This window comes from Ruditapes philippinarum, unplaced genomic scaffold (assembly GCF_026571515.1).
Source record: "Ruditapes philippinarum isolate M1 unplaced genomic scaffold, ASM2657151v2 ctg3017_1_1_1_1, whole genome shotgun sequence".
Classification (NCBI taxonomy): Eukaryota; Metazoa; Mollusca; class Bivalvia; order Venerida; family Veneridae; genus Ruditapes; species Ruditapes philippinarum.
The window spans coordinates 35,237-54,040 of NW_026854419.1; the positions used below are offsets into that span (position 1 = coordinate 35,237).

Genomic DNA, 18,804 nt, shown 5'->3' on the forward strand with positions numbered 1-18,804 from the left:
AAGAGTATTGTTTGTATCTTTTAATCTACCAAGTATAAAACATGCAATAATAATCATAAACATGCAAAAACATCATTAACAACTAAGTTGTATACCTATCTACCTTTAATAAAAAAACCTAACAACTACTAAAACTACATCAAGAACACATTTTGGCATGGAGAAATAATGAAAGAATGTGAAAAAGACTAGAAAATATACATTGAAATAAAAATGATTTACTAACTAAATGTATATTACACAAAAAGATTTTCATGGGGACTTTTCTTTATTTCGTAAAGAAGAATGTCTTAAATTGATAAATGCGAGCAAGTCACTTTAAATGAAAGAAAGTTAATCATTAACACAAGAATTAAATACAGTCAAACCTATGACCACAGGCCATTCAAAGGAGACTTGACATGGCCTTTATAGACGAGGTCTTAACTTGGAGGTTACTATGTTCTAATTTATCAATGGCAGGTTGTTGAAAATTGGTCTTTATTTACAGGATGATTTTTATGTGGAGGTGGTCTTTATCACAGGTTTTACTGTACAGAAATTTCAAACAACAAGCTATCATAGGAGATGGCACATTCATGGTGGTCATTCTTAAAACATTTGTATATAGGTGTCAGTGATATCAACTTTGTCATATGTAACGTAATAATAGAAATAATAAGTCTGAAATAAATTCAATAAGTAATACAATAGATTAAAAAGTAAAAGTTTTTACATTATTATATTAAATAGAATATCAAGTTTAAAGGCAGATAACTTTTAAATATTTGTGCAAAAGTCTAAAAAATTTGCTGTGGTCAATAAAAATCAATTATTCGAAGTTTGAAGTAAAAATTATTCAAAGGCAGGATAATAAAGTAGAAGTAAATGCATATCATAAATAATACAAAATTAATGTTCTGCTAACAAATATATCGATCATTAAATGATTCATGTTACTGGCATTTTAATAATCATGTTCTTCCTGTAATGTATGAATGTATTTTTATCAAGCAACATTTTATTAATCCATCACTTACCTAATATTGTCACTACATATTCAAAACAAGCAGGTGGGTACACAACACCACTACTAGAACTATTGATACAAAATCTACTCTTGTACATACAAACTGCCCTTACTCTAAAACAGAATGTGTAAAAACTGGACAAACAGTTAACATGTAATGGCAAGCCACACTTTATCAAAATCTCTTCTGATAAAATGTATATTTTCTCTTCATGCTACTTATATATCTGTAATTTAGAATCGTCAATTTTAAATGATTAAAGATATACAGTGCTCAAATTTGATATTAGAAAATGTTGTAACTGCTACACAGTCTCTTTGTAAATATAAAATAAATATGTTTTGACTTCATACAAAGTAGAGATGTCATGTTTAAAACACTACATACTTTAGGTGGTCACAAATTGAATATATAGTCTCATTAAAAAAAAACTGGCAGTGTTTTCTAAGAAAGGCACAACTTTGCTTGACCTGTAATATCCAACGCAGCTTCCCACACATAGTTTATTATTTATTCTTATATTCAAATTAGACTTACTAAGTAAGAATTTCATAGATTTCAATAAATTTCTGTGATTGACAAATTTTACTCAAAGATGAGTATAGTATATCTTTAGTATATATAGTATATATAAATAATGAGGTAAATTTTGCTATCATTAATCCATTGTTCATTTCAAGTCAGGCAACCACCCTTGTCTTTTCCAATAAAGGATATATGTAATTATATTCATATATAAAACTAGAAATGTGTCCATAGGACACGGATGCCCCCACACGCCACTGTTCTGTCAATCTTATGACTCTAGGTCAAATATTTTTTGGACTACATGTGCCACAAGTTGAAAACTAAAAATCAACAAAGGGCCATAATTCTGTTAAATTTGGTCGCAGCAAAAATTCCTTCCTTTACTACCATCTACACATTAAGGTTGTTTATCCCTGGATGTTTAAGCAAAATCTGCCATCCGGTTCAAGAGGAGTTGCATTCACAAAATTTCTACATAGTATATAATGAAAAAATCTACAAAGGGCCATAATTCTGTTAAATCTGGTTGCAGCAAAACTTCCTTCCTTTACTTCCATCTACACATTAAGGTTGTTCATCCCTGGAAGTTTAAGCAAAATCTGCCATCCGGTTTAAGAGGAGTTGCGTTCACAAAATTTCTACATAGTATATAGTGAAAAAATCAACAAAGGGCCATAATTCTGTAAAGTTTGGTCGCAGCAAAAATTCCTTCCTATACTACCATCTACACATTAAGGTTGTTCATCCCTGGAAGTTTAAGCAAAATCTGCCATCCGGTTTAAGAGGAGTTGCATTCACAAAATTTCTACATAGTATTATAGTGAAAAAATCAACAAAGGGCCATAATTCTGTAAAATTTGGTCGCAGCGAAAATTCCTTCCTTTTCTGCCATCTACACCGTAAGGTTGTTCATCCCTGTAAGTATAAGCAAAATCTGCCATCCGGTTTAAGAGGAGTTGCGTTCACAAAATTTCTACATAGTATATAGTGAAAAAATCAACAAAGGGCCATAATTCTGTTAAATTTGGTGGCAGCAAAAATTCCTTCCTATACTACCATCTACACATTAAGGTTGTTCATCCCTGTAAGTTTAAGCAAAATCTGCCATCCGGTTTAAGAGGAGTTGCGTTCACAAAATTTCTACATAGTATCTAGTGAAAAAATCAACAAAGGGCCATAATTCTGTTAAATTTGGTCGCAGCGAAAATTCCTTCCTTTACTACCATCTACACATTAAGGTTGTTCATCCCTGTAAGTTTAAGCAAAATCTGCCATCCGGTTTAAGAGGAGTTGCGTTCACAAGATTTCGGGACGTACGGACTGACGAACGGACTGACGGACGGACGGACGGACAAGTGCAACGCTATATGCTCCCACATTGTGGGGGCATAAAAATTGTTTCATGCAGACAATGTCTCTTACTACCTTTCTGTAAGTAGTCAAGTAAACAGAAATACAATATGACAAATCAAGCGATTCTTTTAACAAAATAACAAAACAGTAAAAAGAAGGAGTAAAAAGAAGAACATTAACATATACAAAAGAAAAGGCTTACCATTTAATACACATGTATATATATTGCACACAAGAAATGCCTACATGACACTTTTGTATATATAACCATCAATAAAGCATGTATATTTTTAACAATTCTGAATGTTTAAAATATATTTGGAACATTTTCTAAAAGCAATCACTTAAAATAAAGCAGAAACAAACAAATTTTACATGTTTTGGATATATTTTTTTTACATCTGCTAAAAGCAATCACATAAATCAGTAAAATAAGTAGTTTCCCAAATATCAGCCATACAAGGCAGAAGTCTAGCATTATGCCATAGTTAATTGAAACCAGGACCCATACACCCTCCAAAATATTGGCAACCTTGTCTTGTGATTTTCAAAACCCTGCTTAAAAGCCCGGCATTGCAATTTGGACACATTTTATCACCAAAACAAGTCCACCACCTAATTGGGGCAGAACTGGAATAGATGAAAGGTAAAAGCACGCCTTATTTTCTTGGGGTGGGTGGGCAGTGTTTCAGATGACTGGTGTATATCGAATGATAAATGATTTTGTTTAGAACATGGAAATCAAATCATTGATGTTTAGATTTCTTCCTGATATAATAATTATATATGCATGCTTACCAATATTTGTTGCCATTTTTAAAACAGAGGCCATTTTCACATACCTATATACTGAAATTCGAAATTTAGTTTGAAATACAACAAGTTTTAATGAATGATGAGACTATTTTAACAGGACAATCATATTTCTCCACATACTTAATCTGTATTAATTGCATATCAATGGGCAATGATATTAAATGACCCAATATTATACACTCTAATAATGGCATCAATACTTACTAACCCAATATCTGACACTGTAATAATGGTATCAATACTAAATGGCCCAATATCTGAAACTATGATAATGGCATCAATACTAAATGGCCGAATATCTGAAACTATGATAATGGCATCAATACTAAATGGCCAATTATCTTACATTCTAATAATTGTAACAATATTAAATGGCACATTATCTTACACTGGTAACAGCATCAACACTAAATGGCCTGATTATCTTACTATTATTACAAGTGTATTGGTTAACAACTATAAATTGTAATTTTTTTGTGACTATAAATTAAACATGGAGGTTAGTCATGGAAAGACAATTCAGGTAGAGGTCACTGGGATAATGCTTACAATGATATGTTTAAAACATGTACATGATAAATGCTAACTTTAAAATATTAAAAGTCCAACGTATAAACAAACATTTTCAACAAAAAATTGCCTATATGTGAAAAGTCAACAATAACAACATTCAATAATAAGGTAAAAACAAACAAGAAATGCAATAAAAAATTATAAAATGTCATTAAAACATCTGAGAAATAAAAGCTTTGTCCGCTTTTAAAGCTTGTAAAATTAAATTGGGGTTTTGGTGAATGAAATGATCTTTCCTGTAACTAAATGTTATATCAGTAACTAATGAAAATTTGTGTTCTACTGACCTTTGAGATCTGACTAATAATAGAGCAGATTCTTCTGCTGTATAAATTTAGGCACCGGAAAAAAGGACTAAATTTTTGTATCAAATACAAATAGCATTACTGCGAATATGGATTTATCACAGTCTATTCAAAGTGATGAAAGATTTCAAGTCTGCTGGCAAGGGCAACTGTTTGGCGCCAAATAACACTTTATTTCCCAGAGTTCTTCTGATTCTAATTCTACACATGTCCTGTAGTCTTCTGGGATTGCTTTTGAATTCTTTCAGCCAATCAGATGTCTCCTTACTTTGATGAGTGTCAGCAGCCAATAGAATTGCAGGTACTGTCTGGATGCCAGAGTGAAGAAGAAGCTTCATCAAGTCAGTTTGATTTCTAAAGAAAGGAGACAAAATTAATTATGATGTGTTGTAGTTAATAAATCTATCAAAAGTATCATATCTATGAAATTTCATAAGAAGATAATGTAAAACAAGACATCATTCATAAATATATAATAGTCTCAAATATGTAAATGTAAATCAAATTTGTGGTAAAAATTTAATATCCTAGACCAAGTTGACCAACAATTTCAAAATTAGAAAATTTAAGGTTATATTTGTTTATCTTGTATATCAATACATTAAATTAGAGCTCTCATTCGGATATGTTTTGTCCAATAATGAAAGCCTTTGTCTATTAGTATAGAATGAAGAAGTTTAAAGACAGACAGACCCAACAAAGCCAGTATCACCCATATTATCTGGTGTGGATTTGTAAAAATAAAATTTCTCCTCACATAAAATCTTCATTTTCAGATTTTTCACAAACCATTTATGCTTACTTACATTTAAGAGATTTAGTGTTATCAACAACTAAACACAAAATCTGTTAAAACATTTGCCCATGCATATAAACATAAAACTCGTATAACTATATTAATTAAAATACAAGCATCTCCTACCTAAACATTGGTAAAACTCCTATACAATGGAGCATAGGTAATTTGGCACATCCTTTAATAAGAACACTAAGAGTTGCTGTATGTCCCTGCTCAAACACTGCCACTATGTTCTTCAACCTGTAAACATTCAAAACCATAACTTAACAACAGTTGTTTTTTTTTGTTGTATTTTTTTCTAAGCCAAAGTAGCCTGAAAATTCATACTTTATTTTTTTGCTGGCTATTAAGTCTAACTTTGAGTGGTGGCATGGCCAAGTGGTTAATGCGTCAGACAAGTAATCTAAAGATTGCTGGCAGCATAGGTTCAAACACCATCAGGGATAAGCTGTTATTTCGGTAAACAAGAAGAAAGTTTACACTCATTGCTTATTACTGGTTGGTTCAGGGACGGAATCAAGAGTGTTTCGATAAGCTTATAGCTTCCAACACAACAACACAATCAATATGGCTACTTTCCAGCTTTACATGTGGAGGAAGACTTTATGTGTCCCTTCATCTTTTATTGCAGACCTGTACAAGTAGACACTTGAGTAGAACCACTGTTGTTCCAAAAACTAGCTGTATAACTTCTGAATATGAAAAAATGCCAAGTTCCTGCCAGGATTTGAACCCACGGTGACCAAGGGCAAACAGTTCATGGTGTAAAGTTTCGAGTCACGTCTAACAAGTAATATATACATGCAGTAATTTTTCAGATTTAGCACATGGATATTTGAGGAACACCTAACTGAAAGTGTATGTAAAACCCAGTTTTCCCATCACATAAGCTTGCTAGCTTCTATACAAGAAAACATTCTATGAAAGAGATTGAGGTTACAGTATTCATTATCATAGCATATAGTACAAATACCGAGAAATAAACTGATTCAATAGAAGCAATCTGAAATCCATTTCAGTTATATAACAATCAAAGCTTATCAATGTTTGAATTTTCCCATTCTTTATCAATTTTTATCATATGCTGTAAAGGATTTCATATGCAATATATATTTTTCATGCAATAACTGAAAGAGGTTATCTAAATATAACTTTCTGTGCCACATAAGCAAAGAGTTTACTTTTTAGAAAATTGCATTTAAAAATACCAACAATTTTGTAGACAAATTATGAGAAGTGTACTTACGCAGTGGGAGTAGAGGTTCTAGGTAAGACATTAAGACCTTCTTCCAGGAAGTATTGTACAATCTCTGACTTGCCTAATTGTAAGGCAAGATCAAAGGCACTTTCTCTATTGTGATTCCTCAGCTTCCAATTAGCACCAGCTGAATTAAATATAAAAAATATTGCACACATGTGTAAAGTTGTATTCTCATGTATTCTCAATATAACTTTACACAATCAATGAGAATGGTACTGCTGTTATGAATTAAGTTGTAATTTCATATGCTGTTGTAAGAAAAGTTATGGGTGTAATGACATAAATTTTCATGAAAAAATGTTTTATTACGTTATAAGAATTTAAAATATGATGGAAAGTGGTACAATATGCAAGTTAAATTTTGTATCATGTTTGCATTTCGGATTAGAATATCTGTAGCAAAACATATCCAATAATTTATTTCAAACCACCCGACTTAAAAAAGAAGAAGAGGAGAATTATACCTTGCATTAACAGTGTGACACAACTGAGATGACCAGACATGACGGCTACATGTAGTGGGGACTGATCATACATATCTACAACATTTGGACTACATTCTACATCTAACAGGTACTCCAACACTGCTTCATGACCTGAAACATAAAGACGACTTATTTCATGCTTAATTTAAAGATATTCAAATTTGATATTAAAAAATATTGATAATTGCTAAACAGTTTCTTTGTAAATATGAAAAAAAAAAGATGTTTTGACTTCACACATTTAGTATATATGTTATGTTTAAAATTCTACACAACAATAGGTGGTCACAATATGAATATATAGTATCATCAAAAAAAAGATGGCAGTTTTTTTTAAAGAAAAGATCAGATTTACTTGACTGATAATAGGGAATGCAGCTTTCCATACATAGTTTTTTCATTCTTTTATTCAAATTAGACATATTCAGTAAGAATTTCATAGATCTCAATAAATTTCTGTGAGTAAAATATTTTATGCAAGGATGAGTTCATAATATTCATCTCTATTTTTGTAATTATTCAAAAGATTCATTTACAAACAAGATCCCATTTACCTACCTTTCAGAGAAGCTTCATATACAGGTGTTACACCATATTTGTTGCTAACATTTTTGTGACAGCCTGCACCACATAACATCTGAAATTTATCACTGAGTCAATTTCAAAATGATAGAAACCAGTAGAGTGATTTTCAATTTCCAACATTAACAATTCATGCAGACTGCTAATAAAATTGTATCAGAAATAATGAATATGCGTCACTGAATACAAAAATAACCATACAGAGTAAGTAAAATTCATTAATGTATGAAACCAGATAGTACATTCAGAACTGAAAACTCATGTTAACATGCATAACTGATAACTCTTGTGAAGTTTAATTGAAATCGAGTTGGTTTTTAAGCAAAACTAGTCGCACTTTACTCAGTACGAGAAATAATAATAATTCCAAAATGCCCTGAAAAATCAGATAAAATATATTTCTGCTGTGCAATTAAAACCTAAATTTGACTGCTTTTGCATGTTCCAAACTCTATGTACAATCATTTTAACTATTCTCGCTTAAGTTTTTTTTAATTCTAGTCTAAGTGTTTTTTTTGTTGTTATTTAAATACTAGAATGAATTTGCATTTTACCTTAACAATATTAAGTTGACCAGTCCTGGTTGCTAGGAAGATAGGTGTATGGTCCTGGCTACCAATATCTACATCACAACCTGCCTGTATAAGCTGTTTGACCACACCCTCATTTCTACACTTGATGGCAGTATATAGTGGTGTGATACCTACATTGTCACATATCTGTACATCAGCATTATTCTCTAACAAGAATGTCACCATTTCATCCTAAAGTAAACGTTAATATCAAAATTAAACATTGTCTGACTATTCCATTTATATCTTCAAACTTTTCAAAGTGAAAAATCTTTCTCAATGTATAGCATTTTTAAGTGTTTTCTGGGACTTTAATAGATATAAATTTACAGTGGAAAAATAGCATTTTAATTAGAATTACATAGAAAACACAGGAAAGAGTAATATTATTTCTTTCAAAACTGAAGAAAAAATGTATTACATAATATTGCATTAAAGTTATTGAAAATGAAAGATTGTATTGAAAATGCCCCTTTTATGACATTTAGTGGGTTGTTTTTTTTGGTTAAGAAATTTTACTACAAGTTAAAGGTTCAACACATTACAGTTAATACTAGATGATTCAAGTTTTACTTAAACAAATTTTAAATAATTCTATGATACAATTAATGTTTACTGTTTTCAGTTCTAAAACATTACTGACACTTTATAATGACAGCTTAAATCAACATCCCTTTTACTTATTTTTAATCTCACACATCATAAATTATATGTACCTACCTGGGACTGTTCTATTGCTACCAACAGGGGTGTTTGTCTGGACATTTGATGGGGTATATTAGGATCAGCACCTTCTGCTATAAGTAGTCTACATATCTTCAAATTGTCCTTGCAAACTGCATACAGTAATGGTGTATTCCCATGAATGTCATGGTCATCAAGTGCAGATCTCCGTCTTATACAACCACTGTTACCTCTTGTTTTTAAATTCTGCAATAAAATATATTCTTTATAACTATACATGTAATATCAATATAAAATATACATTGCAAAATATTATCTTTATATTTCATATTTGTTTTATTGAGTTAATAGCACCCATTGAAGTAGCTGATAAAAACAATGAATAAGATTGTTTTTTCTGAGATTACGCATATTCCACATTATAACTTTAAGCAAAAAGAAACTATGTCAATGTAACAATTGTCAATGACTGGCATAATCATGCTGACTGTAACCAAAGTAACGATTTTTTTTCGTACGTTATTTTGGTCAGTCAACTATAATTTTCTGTCAACAGATTTTTGGTGACATAATTAAGAATGTTAAACAACATCTGAAATGTTTGACATAAATTTATTTGAATTAGTAAAATAAAAAAACTTTATTTATCTATAATATTAATTAATATTTTTTTCAGGATCTGACACTTTTATCAAGAATATATTAATTTACCTGTTTTATATGATCAATCACAACCTTCACAATATCACATCTTCCTATATAGCATGCTGCTCCCAGAAATGTATATCCGTAGAAACTCCTATCAAAGTTCACTCCACTTTTTAACACAGCTTTTAACTTACACACAGCATCCTCCCCTTCATATTTAAGGCAATCCAAGAGGGGACTTTCCCCAGTCTCATAAATAGTTCTACCAGGACGACTAACATTTTCTCCAAGGAAAGTATAATTAATGTCCATATCAATAGGAAATGATTATATTAACTTTTAATTTTAATATTCTAACACATATAAAGTAAGTTCTATTATTTCTATTAGTTAACTGTTCCAAATAATATCTTCAAACACGAACTGTTTGAATGGCAAACTCTGCCAATTTATGCAACAGAAATTTTAGAATTTCATGAAATATCTGTCATAAGTAATTACTTATCAAATTTTATGGGCACACCATTTATTATTGCCAGAAGTAAAACACTAAAAACCTTCAATCACATAAATAATCATTGCATATGAAGAATCAGTAGTCGGTAGACATATGGAAGTTATTACACATGTCAAAGTCAACTGTTATTTCTTCTTTTAGTATGACTTTTAACGTTGTAACACCAGTCCTGCTTGTTTGTGAAATATGTATCACACCTCAAGACCAACACCTGTTTTAAAAAAAAAATTCTGATCAATTATTAGTATCAATTAAAAGGTCATTTGTATAAGCAATTAATAACAAATAACTACCATACAGTTATACAAATATCTAACAGAGAAAATTATGCGTGTATCACTGAATCCATAGAGCTAAATATAGTACATGCAGGCCCGTCGTCACGATTTTGTGATTGGTGCGGCCAATTTGGTTGGTTTTAGCCAGAATCTAGGGGGGTACGGGGGCATGCTCCCCCGGAATTTTTTTTATTCTAGGATGCTCTCAGGGCCGTTTTACCGTATATTTGGCACAGTTTACAGCCTGCCGTTAGTACATGTTATAGTAATATGTCAACGATTTTTTACAGATTTTAAGGGTGAAATTTAAGGTTCGCATAGGTGTACATAAAAGATGAATACATGTAATTGATATTTGGCAAATAAAAAATAAACAATAATTAATGTTGTATAATTTTTTAGATGCATTTTTATCTGATAATTACAAATAAACAACTACAAGAAATATTACAGTACGTGGATTATTGTTTAACAAAACTCACACAATAAACAATCAATGACATGATGGAAAAATAGTACATTACGAGTCAACAATAACCACTTTTTGTTTAGCAGTAACTTGTATTTTGTTCACAATAATCTTACACAACAGAGTCTCATTTTATGTAAATTTTCCAAAACCACATCGCCGTCGTTCTCTGGTGGTAATGAGCTCATCGGCAATTACAAATAAGTTGAGTGAATCTGTCCTGTACTTATGAACATGTAACACCATTAGATTGTTCAAGCGTACTTGAGACATTGTCGATCTCAGGTATGTCTTTATTCTTCTGAGTTCACTGGTAGCATTAGTAGTAGGTATAACTAACAAAATCTTTAACAACACAATAACCTCAGAGAACAGTGCTCGTTCTAGCACCAACTGTTCTGATACAAATTTCAAAACGTCCGGTAGAGTAACAGTACAGTAAAGACCATAGTTTGGTGCACCGAACAGTATTTACTATATAAATGGTCTGTATGTAGCGACTCCCTGTCTAGTGCGTACAACGACCATGATTTAGCGTCTCCCGTTACGTTATATAAGCCGTGTAAAGCGACTTTTGCAAGGGGAGTAGCTCGAATGGGTTACCAAAAATTAAGTTTTTACGAAATTAAGATTAAAGCATATCTCCGGCATAATGGGGCTTGAAGGAAAAAAGAAAGTGAAATAAAAAGATGATATGTGGTGTGTTTAATATATGTATAATATAAATGAAAAATATAATTAAACCCTAAGTATGGTACTATCCTGCTTTTAAACAAAATATTGGCAACATATGTTCGTATATCCAAATTCTTTAGAGACTGTTCACAGTGACTCCCTGTCTATAATGGCATTTTTTCTTTCCTCCCATCGAAGGTCACTTAAAATAGTTTTTACTTTACTATTTTCTGATTTATCAAAATGTGAACGTAGCAGCTGAAGCTGCACCTCTAAGATGTCTCGGTTAATATATCGTTACCATAGAAATCACAAACAAAACCAAGTTCTCTAGTTTGTTTACAACACATAAAGAACACAGAGTTCTAAAACCCGGCGTCTCAGGTGCTAGATTTTTTTTTTTTTTTTTTAACTCATTTTTGGCCAAAATATTGGTCCGGCCAAGGCCGGACCGGCCGGACCATCGACGACGGCCTTGTACATGTACGTATGTGTATGAAAGTATCAGGGTTCTCACTAGGTCTTTAAAACATGGAGTCCATGGACTCCCAAGCCTGAAAAAGTTGGAGTCCAAAAGCGTGTCGCAATTAATATGTTTACAGATTAGTCATTTAATGCTCACAATAGCATTGCTGAATGCTGATATTTTGAATCTTCAAGAGACTTTCAAAGTTTATAGTTATTCAAAACAAACTCTGAACTACATAGTACAATTATTGTTTTGTTGTTAATATTTATTATGAAACAATAAAATTATAATGCATCAACAAGTGGAAATCTTTTTGTTTCTTTTCATATTTTTTATACCAAATCAAATTTTATTCTGGTTGAATAAGTAAACTCTAAAGACCAAAAGTTTATATTTGTAAAAAAAAACGTTAATGTATATAGGCAGCGTTTAGCGGAATAAATAGGAAAATCCTGTACAGCTTCACATAGTGTGTAAGAGATTCATCCGATCGACAATTATTATAGCAAATATCTTCAAAAGGGGGCAAATTGAAGATCGATATTTAAAAATTTAATGTTGATTAAATAACAAAGGAACAATTCATTCACATGTTTGGCTTGGAAACTGAGAATTTTTGTGCCCTTTGCGAAATTTTAGGGTTTCTGGCGAATGTGAAATCGCCGATGTTCTGTAGAATCTAAATATCAAAGAAAAGCGTATGTGATAATGTGTATTTTGGTTTGTTGTCCTGGCATTTCGGCACAATATCTTAAATTCTTAATACTCTTATCTATAGAACATTTTTGCAAGAATGAAACTACAGTAAAGCAAAGTTTTGCCTAGAAAATGCAGAAAATATTTGACAATAATTCAAAATTACACTCATTTGTAATTTGAAAAAACAGTCTTTAAACTTGCGGCGTAAATAGTCAATAGTTTATCCTTTTGTCAGTAAAATTTGCTAACTTCCAATCAACTGTTGATCAAAGATAAAAAATTATCACATCGTGTTATATCTGGTAATTACATGTACAGCGCATGTATACATTAGTCTGATCTCTATTGCGTGATAACGATCGAAAGCGTTATCACTGATTGGCTAATCGCTTCACTGGTCGATGTGCATAGGACTGCCTACCTATAGTTTGACACCCACTGACGTATTTGTGGTTGTAAACAATCGGTAATGTTTATGCCTCCCCAGGCAAAATTAAGTGTACGTAGAATCCTTGCTTTGAAATATTTGGATCCAGCTGTAATAAACATACATACCAGGACGCCGAAATAAGCGTCCCCGAGAACCCTGAAGTATTAATGATTATTAATATTGTAAGGAACTATTTGTTGATAAAAAATATAAGGATATTTATAAAGTTGTTTACTTTTTCTAGGTTGTACAGAGGTCTGGGTTAGGGGTACAGGTTAGGGGTACAAGTTCCTGACCTGGCTATTGGCCGTACACCTGTAAACTGTATTACATATGTAACCTGTTCTTTTGCATTTACCCTATGTTTCCCTGCATACAGATTACTGACCATTCCTCCTTATTAAATTAACCTTTGAAAAGTTGTTTCTCATGTCACTCAGTCAGGTTAGAAATCTTAAAAGAACTTTAAAAACAAAACTATAACAGATCTTTCAAAATTAATAAAACCATTCACATGAGGCCTTGGCTTCAAATGTTATGCCACCATCGTCTATATAATAAAAAGGTAGTCAGACTATTCTCTCCCTTACCAGTTCCTACCCCGACGTTTCCTCCCTGACGGTTCTCTCCCTATTTTGGGGGAGAACCGTCTGCATATTTGCAAATAAGCAGACAGTTCCTCCCCATTCTTATTTTTATTATTACATTATTATTAAAGTATTTAGATGATAAATAAATGGGTAAGTTTATTATAAATTTATATAAATTAGAGAGAAAATACTTTAATGAAGTATTCAGATGTTTAATTCAAGTTTCAATTTTGTTAGCATCATCAGCAACAATAAATCGGTAAGTTTATTATAAAAAATTAATATAAATTAGAGAAATAAATATTTTATTGAAGTATTTAGATGTTTAAACTTTTTTTTTAACATATAATAATAATTGATCATTGATGATATTAGTTAATTATTCTGATTTTTTAATTAGATGTAATGTATACTTTTTAATGTGTTTAGACAGTTTAGTCATTGAAATAATTAATGAATAATTTACTTGATTAGGATAATCATAAGATATTATTTATTTTTTTTTTTTTTAATAAATAAAAATGAAATTTATAGGCAAAAAATGATTAATAAATTCTAATTGCTAAACTGTTGTATAATGATAAAAGGAGTTCAATACACACATGTAATGATGTATGTATTAAGTTTGCTGTCAGTGATAATTGAGGTGTTTATTAATTCATTACTCAAGAATCAAGGTGTTGATTAGATTAAAATAGCTGTGAAAAGGCGTTGATGAATAAGTATTATATTAGTTATTTGGTATTATATATTGTTTCAAGTTAATGAATACATTTTTTAAATCAATTTCGTAAAAAAGTAAATGTGGAATGTGTTTGCATACCAGTTGTTGTTTATTTATTTTCTAGAACATACTTGTTTCCACCTTATTCACTATTAAACAAATAAATGAACATCACAAGCTAGACCTTAACATAATTACAGGTGTATATTAATCACTGTCCAATGATCTATATCTCTCACAATAAAGGTGTTGATAGGATTAAAATAATGAAAAAACGTGTTAAATTTACAAACACTTTTCAGCTGATAAACATAAAACATAAAATGCAGTTTATTAATATCAAACACATTCTTTTAATAATCTTCATTAAGAGATATAATTAGATTAAGTCAAAACTAAAATGATAACTTATAAAAATAAAATTGGGGGAGAACTGTCTGCATATTTCAAATTTTGGAGAGAACTGTCAGGGGAGGAAACGGTTAGGGAGAGAACCGTCAGGGAGAGGAACTGGTAAGGGAGAGAATAGTCTGTCATTCTAATAAAAAGCCCTTTAAGCGCACAATTTGTTGGGCTAGCCCATGCCATGTGCAGTACATTTTATGAGACATTTGAAGAAACTGACATACATTGAAATGAGGCTATTTGTTCCAACAAAAGTTACCTGACGGTTAAACACAAAACAGAACAAAATGTTTCGATTTGGACAGGATGTTCACTTCTTTCATATTACTGTCAACTTTGAGAAAACCCCTCGATCTGTGTCGGTATTTTGCTGTCAAATGTAAACTTCCGGTACAATCAAAACAAAAGTTGAAACAAGTTTTGCTTAAAATGCACATGCTGTAAACTTTATACATTCGTGATAAATCTTAAAGTAGTTAATAAATAATCTCAGCTGATAAATGCATATTTAGTTTTGATAACAGAAATAAGCTTGACCTTTCTTACTCTGACATCATTCGTGATGATTCACCTGCCACGACCATTCATTTATAATTGTGCGCATGCGTGCATCACATTTATCCGGGAGCTTTCGATCCAATATGGCTCCCGTTGGCGAAAGAAACGATAAAATGAATTCTGTAGGGGAGGATGAAGACGCTGAGTCACAAAATCTTTGGTATATGTTTTACCAAAATTAGTTCTTGAAATATTTTAATGGTTTTTAAAATGTACTTATTTTGCAGTAACGTCAAAAACGTATATGAGTAATGCATTTTGTATTTTTGGATGCGGAATTTCTGTTTCCGCTGAAACTGGAAATTAGCATTTTCACGTAGTTGTCGTCGCATATGTTCACTTGCAAACAAAATGATTAAACAATATTATGAGGTTATCGGAAGGAAACGATTGTTCTTAATATCTTTATTTGTTTGATCAATGAAAAGTTTTGAAATAATAACTGACAACACCCAACATTACCCCACCCACTTAAAGTCTTAATATTAATAAGTTATATCCTCAAGGTACTTTATACCGGGAGGTACTTTGTACCGGGAATGTCCAGATATAACAAACAATACTTACATAAAAAATTTCTTTTGTATGCAAGTGTTTTTCACATTAATTTCATACAAAATATAGCATTTTTTGAAGAAAATTCAAAGTTTTAATAACCCTATTCACATAAATGGGTTTTACGAATAAAAACCAGTAATATTGCTAACAATTTGGACCCATCATGATATTTTGAATGTGTGTGCAAATGCTTATCAAATTATTACCCTTTTACTGTGTGATAACTGATAAATATTGAATAGAACTTCAGTATCATTAACAGTAATGGACCATTTACATATGTTTTTAACTTTTTATTGATTGCTTAAAAGTCATTCCTGGTATTAAGTACTTAAAACAAAAATGGCTGCCACTCATATGAGGTTATTAACAGAACTATCTTTTTGATGTATAGTTAAAATTTCTTTTGGATGATTGTTATTTTCATCAAAAAATGGTACCTCCTACAGAAAATAACTATTTTATATTAGATTTCTTTTGTATTATATGATGGTGAGCCTAATAAGGCTTACACTCCCGGTAGATAGTACAACCAGGATACTGAGACTATATACAATTAAGAGGAAATCATGCAAATAAAAAGATACTGATTTCAATTAAACTGACGAATGTGATTTAGGATCCACATCAAATTTGGTAGATTGCTGTCATTTCTTGATTACTGTTAAATAATTGGTATGAAATCTTGTTGTGCACTTTCTACATTTATTGACATTTTGTCTGTCCCTAATACCTTACACTATCTAAGGAATATATCTCTGAGTGGCAAAACCATGTCACTTTTTTTCATATTTTGCAGTATTTATGTGTTGACATTTGCTGCAAGATGACAGGACGCTTTTACAGTTTATTCGTCTATATTTTATATGAATAAATATATATTTTTGAAGTTCTGTTTGTAAAGGTACCTGTGTCATATATATAAAATATAGGGTATACATCTTTCTTAACAACAAAAAATAAAGGGTTATTTCTCACCAGTTGTCTAAATTCACTGGTGCTCAAAGTTTCAAACATGTAAAATCATTGGCCAAAGTATGCCCTTTGAATTCAGTAGTGAAAGCATAAATTTGCTTTGTTATCAAGATGTTGCTTGTTTGATCCTTTGGTGAGGCAAACATTGGTGTCATATGATCTGGAACTTGTCACTTGTATGTCACTGCTGAGGCCTAAGATAACTCTGTTGTTTGGTCTGTCTGATGGTCCTTTTCTGACAGTTTTCCATTCTTTTAGATCTTTTCCGTAGCTGCATTCATTCAGTATTTCTGGGTAAAAACATTACTAAAATTATTGCTTATCTTGGTCTGTATTGGTCACATGGGTAGATTCAGTAGCTGTCAAGTGGAAATACATGATTTAGTTCTCATTTTGTTTCTCTTTTCATTTGACAGGTCAACCATTCTGAGTGAGGTTCAGTCAAGCTCTGCTTCCAAACTTCCTACAACAAAAAATGTTGTTGTTTTAGGTAAGTTTTGTTATATTTTATAAAATAAAGGAAAAACTTTGAAAAAAAGTTTCAATTCCTTAGTAAGTTCACAATACTTACTGTTCAGTAATGTTTCATTTAAGATCTTAAAACGCTTTTAAGGAGGCTGTACTAATGTAAGAACTAAAAGTAGATTAACTGTGCTATAGTACTCCTTGTTTAAAAAATAAAAATTATGTGTGTTGTAAATTTTCCAAAACTTAGTAAATGATAAGCTATAGATAAAGGGTAAGCTATTAATAATATTTATCCTAGATGTTGCTTTGATATTTTTAAGAATTGGTTTTGAACTTGAATGCTTTCAAACAGTTGAATGTACAGTATAGATTTAGATAAAAAAAATCTAAAAAAAAGTACTAATTGATTTCTTATAATTATGATATTTCAGAACTATATGAATACTGTCATTTAATTTTTTTAGGCAATTAAATTGATCATTGATTTTCAAAATAAGAAAAAACAACAAAATATAAGCAAAACCAGCATTACAAATGTCATGACAATTTATGACATTTAAATTTTTGTATTATATTAGGAGATAATGAGTGTGGGAAGACGACATTGATAGCAAAATTACAAGGTGTGGAAGAGCCTAAGAAGGGCATAGGTTTGGAGTATTACTACTTGAATGTCAGAGATGAATACAGGGATGGTAAGTTTAAACATACTAGAAAGTAAAAAGATCAAATTTGAGCCGTGTCATGACAAAATCAACATAGTGCGTTTGCGACCAGCACGGATCCAGAACAGCCTGAGCATCCGCGCAGTCTGATCAGGATCCATGCTGTTCGCTATCAGTTTCTCTACTTGTAATAGGGTTTGTAAGCGAACAGCATGGATCCTGATCAGACTGTGCGGATGCGCAGGCTCGTCTGGATCCATGCTGGTCGCAAACGCATTATGTTGGTTTTGTCATGACGCGGCTCATTTATTGTCATGTGATTGACTATCACCCTCATTGCTGTTTGTTGAATTGATGAGGGTAATAAATGATTTAGGTTATTTAAGTTCTGCGTAAGCTCTGCTGGGAATATTGAATTCTCTAATGTGTTGTGCTTACATAATGAAATAGTAAATGAAGATGCAGTTTGAAAAACCCAAAACAGTTTTTGTGTCATTTATTTATATCAAAGTAAAAGTGTCTTATTTAATATTATTATGTAAACTGCTTAATATATAGAACCGATTTTAACACTTCAAGACAGGTGCAGACAGAAATCAATAGTTTTCATTCGCATGTGATTCCAGTATTGGCAGTGTTAAAATGAAGGAATTAATTTGTGTTAATAAAATGTTGATTTGTTGAGAAGTTTTTTCTTTAAGTTAATTA

General features: G+C 31.3%; 2 protein-coding genes across 3 annotated transcripts in view; one reads left to right on the forward strand and one right to left on the reverse strand.

Moving 5' to 3' along the window:
- LOC132740075 (ankyrin-3-like) lies at nucleotides 1-15,492 on the reverse strand. Of its 2 annotated transcripts, none has more exons than XM_060727936.1 (9): nucleotides 15,410-15,492; nucleotides 9,680-10,344; nucleotides 9,005-9,214; nucleotides 8,267-8,476; nucleotides 7,689-7,767; nucleotides 7,110-7,241; nucleotides 6,631-6,769; nucleotides 5,508-5,624; nucleotides 1-4,939 (listed from the first exon to the last, which is right to left on the reverse strand). In XM_060727936.1, the coding sequence occupies exons 2-9, from the start codon at nucleotides 9,926-9,928 to the stop codon at nucleotides 4,684-4,686; spliced, it is 1,392 nt and encodes a 463-aa protein (XP_060583919.1). In that variant the 5' UTR covers nucleotides 9,929-10,344; nucleotides 15,410-15,492; the 3' UTR covers nucleotides 1-4,683. The 2 variants fall into 2 exon arrangements, with proteins under 2 accessions (XP_060583919.1, XP_060583916.1); XM_060727933.1 differs by lacking the exon at nucleotides 15,410-15,492 and adding an exon at nucleotides 15,132-15,290.
- The window catches only part of LOC132740074 (cytoplasmic dynein 1 light intermediate chain 2-like), a 17,337-nt gene continuing 13,990 nt past the window's right edge, over nucleotides 15,458-18,804 (forward strand). The window contains exons 1-3 of the mRNA XM_060727932.1: nucleotides 15,458-15,590; nucleotides 17,380-17,453; nucleotides 18,010-18,126. Of these exons, the coding sequence (XP_060583915.1) occupies nucleotides 15,475-15,590; nucleotides 17,380-17,453; nucleotides 18,010-18,126 (307 nt within the window). The 5' untranslated portion in view covers nucleotides 15,458-15,474. The remainder of the gene's footprint in view (nucleotides 15,591-17,379; nucleotides 17,454-18,009; nucleotides 18,127-18,804) is intronic.

Bases quoted from the DNA above. Each gene is read 5' to 3' on its own strand.
- LOC132740075 (XM_060727936.1), bottom strand. From the start codon at position 9,928: ATGGACATTAATTATACTTTCCTTGGAGAAAATGTTAGTCGTCCTGGT. The intron at 7,768-8,266 runs GTAAAATGCAAA...GATAAATTTCAG, and splicing joins GTCAACTTAATATTGTTAAG to ATGTTATGTGGTGCAGGCTG. The intron at 4,940-5,507 runs GTAGGAGATGCT...TCCTTTCTTTAG, and splicing joins GGAGTTTTACCAATGTTTAG to AAATCAAACTGACTTGATGA.